This window comes from Beta vulgaris, chromosome 4, assembly GCF_026745355.1.
Source record: "Beta vulgaris subsp. vulgaris cultivar EL10 chromosome 4, EL10.2, whole genome shotgun sequence".
Taxonomy (NCBI): Eukaryota; Viridiplantae; Streptophyta; class Magnoliopsida; order Caryophyllales; family Amaranthaceae; genus Beta; species Beta vulgaris.
The window spans coordinates 9,970,104-9,972,950 of NC_079205.1; the positions used below are offsets into that span (position 1 = coordinate 9,970,104).

At 34.1% G+C, this 2,847-nt stretch overlaps 1 protein-coding gene across 1 annotated transcript; it reads right to left on the bottom strand.

The window, feature by feature from the left end:
* Positions 1-754: 754 nt before the first annotated feature.
* LOC130591051 (uncharacterized) lies at positions 755-2,187 on the bottom strand. Its single transcript, XM_057393944.1, has 3 exons — positions 1,638-2,187; positions 1,301-1,546; positions 755-1,251 (listed from the first exon to the last, which is right to left on the bottom strand). The coding sequence occupies exons 1-3, from the start codon at positions 2,185-2,187 to the stop codon at positions 755-757; spliced, it is 1,293 nt and encodes a 430-aa protein (XP_057249927.1).
* Between the last annotated feature and the right edge of the window lie 660 nt (positions 2,188-2,847).

Here is a 2,847-nt window from a genome sequence, read left to right on the forward strand (position 1 = left end):
GACCATTTTGTTGTGGTCTACCAACAATGCTATTCTGATTAAGAATACCTTTATTCATGAACAATGATAAACATTGATCTTGAATGATTTCAGTGCCATTGTCTGTCCTAATAACTTTGATGGTAGTATGAAACTGATTTTCTATTTGAAGAATGAAAGTTGAACCAGTCCTGTAAACTTGCATTTTATTATGAAGAAGGTAGGTCCAAGTACACCTACTATGATCATCAAGGATAGTAAGGAAGTAAGAGGCTCCTGAAATTGATTTGTGTTTATAGGGACCCCAAAGATCAATGTGAATAAGATCAAAGCACTTGGCAGCCCTATTAAGGCTTCTAGGGAATGGAAGTTTGTGATGTTTTGCATACACACAGATTTCACAAAAATAGTTGTTTAAGTGATTACAATCACATATTCCTAAGTGTTTCATTTTGGATAATGAAATGTGGCCAAGTCTAGCATGTAACAGATCAATAGAAAGATTAGAAGATTTGGAAGATTTTGATAGAGTAGAAGATTGAGAAACAAAAGCTAGAGAGTGAGAATTAGAATCAGCAACGACAACATTAGTAACTATAGGAAAATTTTTGTGTATATTAGTAGAAACATATTTTGTGAAGAATTGAGCAAGTACAAACCACCTATTTTAGGTGCTGTACCAAGATGATGTGTAGTATTGGAATAAGAAATATGCACTCATGTGATCTGAAAATTACTTCAATAGCAGCATCATCTATCAATTTCCCAACTGAAATCAAATTATGCTTAAAACTGGGACATATAAAACATCTTTGAGAACAAGGTTAGGAAACACATCAACATCTCCAATTTCAGACACATAAGAACGAGTTCCATCAGGCAATCCAATTTTAACAGACTTGGATAACTTTCTTTTATGTATAAATAATTTATCATCAAAAGCCATATGATCTGTGGCACCAGAATCCACAATCCAAATATCAGTAACAGAAGTAAGCAAAGATATACCTGCACAATTGGCATATGAAACAGAATTGTTGGAAGATTCTCCAACAACTTGCTTGCCTTTCATTGCTTTCATAACTTCAGTCATTATAGATTGTATCAAGGCAGAGTCATGAACTTCAGTATTGTGATAAGAAGTAGCAGAAGGTCCAGCAGCACTATATTCAAGAGGATCATCTCCTGCATAATCAAGATGATCTGGAACAGACACTTGTGCAGCAAGCTTGGTAGTGACCCCATATTTCTTTGTAAACCATTCTGGAAAACCTTTAAGTTTGAAACAAACATCTCTAGTGTGTCCTTGCTTGCTTCTTACAATAATCACACATTCTCTCCAGTTTCTCCTTTCTCCAATCCTTCTTGTAAGAATTCTTAGCATAAGAGTGTTGTTTCTGCTGAACAGCAAATGCACTAACCTCATGACTTCCTGGACTAGCATTCATACTACTCACTTCCTTCTGTTTTTCCATCTGTTGAGCCAAATAAAATGCTCTACTAATAGATGGAAGAGGATCCATAGCAAGAATATTGCTAATTGCATTATCAAATCCACTATTAAGACCTAATAGAAACTGCATTAGTTTCTTCAGAGTCAAATTCAGATAACCTCTTCAAGAAATTGCAACTACACTTCAGCAAAACACCACAAGTACAGGTTGGTAAGCTTCCGAGGTTTTGTAATTCATCCCAAAAACGCTTCAATTTTCCATAATACATCATAATGGACTGATTTTCTTGCTTAAGGTTGTCTAACTCGCGTTTCAATTGATAAATCTGAGGTCCATTAGATTGACCATAGCATTCACCAATTTCATGCCATAATTGTGCAGAACTATCAACAAAAGTAAAGTTCTCTCCAATTTCTTCATTCATTGAATTCATTAACCAGCAAATCACAAGATAATCACATCTCATCCAGCGATTATAATCCTTATGTGATTCATCAGGTTTAACAAGAGTTCCTTCAATAAAACCTATTTTATTCTTCGCAATCAAAGCTCTTCTCACATTACGTTTCCAGCTAATAAAATTGCTACCATTGAGATTAATCGAAACCAATTTACTTGCAGTTTGATCTGAACTTGTAATATAAAATGGATCATTATAAGCAAGACTTACATTTACATTTCCAGAATTCGTATTATTCTGATTAGAAGAGGATGAATCGCCTCCATTTTCAGCATTAACCTCAATTTCCACCATTTTTAATGAAGCAAGAAGAATACAGATTTCAATAGAATTTCAGCGGAATAGAAAGAATCTTCAAAGATTCAAGAATTATACGCAGAAAATGATCAATTTCTGCTCTGATACCATGTGAATTAACATAGGTATAACAACATGAAAGAGTATTTTAGAGAGAAAAGAAAGAGAGAGGAAGTTTGTTATTACTGTAATGATAGAAATGGTTTCTACAAAGAGAAAGAAAAAGATAACAGGCTACTTATAGTAGCTAAGGACAGTTACAAAGTAGTTACAAAGTTTGTTACAGTAGGTAACAACTTATTACACATATAACAGAAAAGTAAAACTAGTTTATTAGTCTTCATACTACTTGTTTAGCTCCACTTGTAGGAGTGGCAGATTTTAACTCTGAGATCACGTTTTTTGACATGCCATGAATTAGGACACTTTGCAAGTTAAGAGCATACTCAATAGTTGACCTCGGTTAATGGTCATCAATTATTTTATTATTTCCTCACTCTTTCACTTCATGCATACCATACTCATTTCAATATCATATACTTCTTACTCCTATTGGTTACCCTCCAGTTTATGGTCATCACATTTCTTTCTTCTACTTTTAACTTACCCTACCATATATTCGCTCTCCTCCCGTTCTTTCTTTGTTCCTTTCCCTTG

Excerpts from the sequence above, each read along its gene's own strand:
- LOC130591051 (XM_057393944.1), bottom strand. The coding sequence starts at position 2,187 with ATGGTGGAAATTGAGGTTAATGCTGAAAATGGAGGCGATTCATCCTCT. Across the intron at positions 1,547-1,637 it reads CCTCGGAAGCTTACCAACCT|GTCTTAATAGTGGATTTGAT; the intron begins GTACTTGTGGTG and ends AGTTTCTATTAG. Across the intron at positions 1,252-1,300 it reads GGAGAGAATGTGTGATTATT|GTTTTCCAGAATGGTTTACA; the intron begins GTAAGAAGCAAG and ends TCAAACTTAAAG.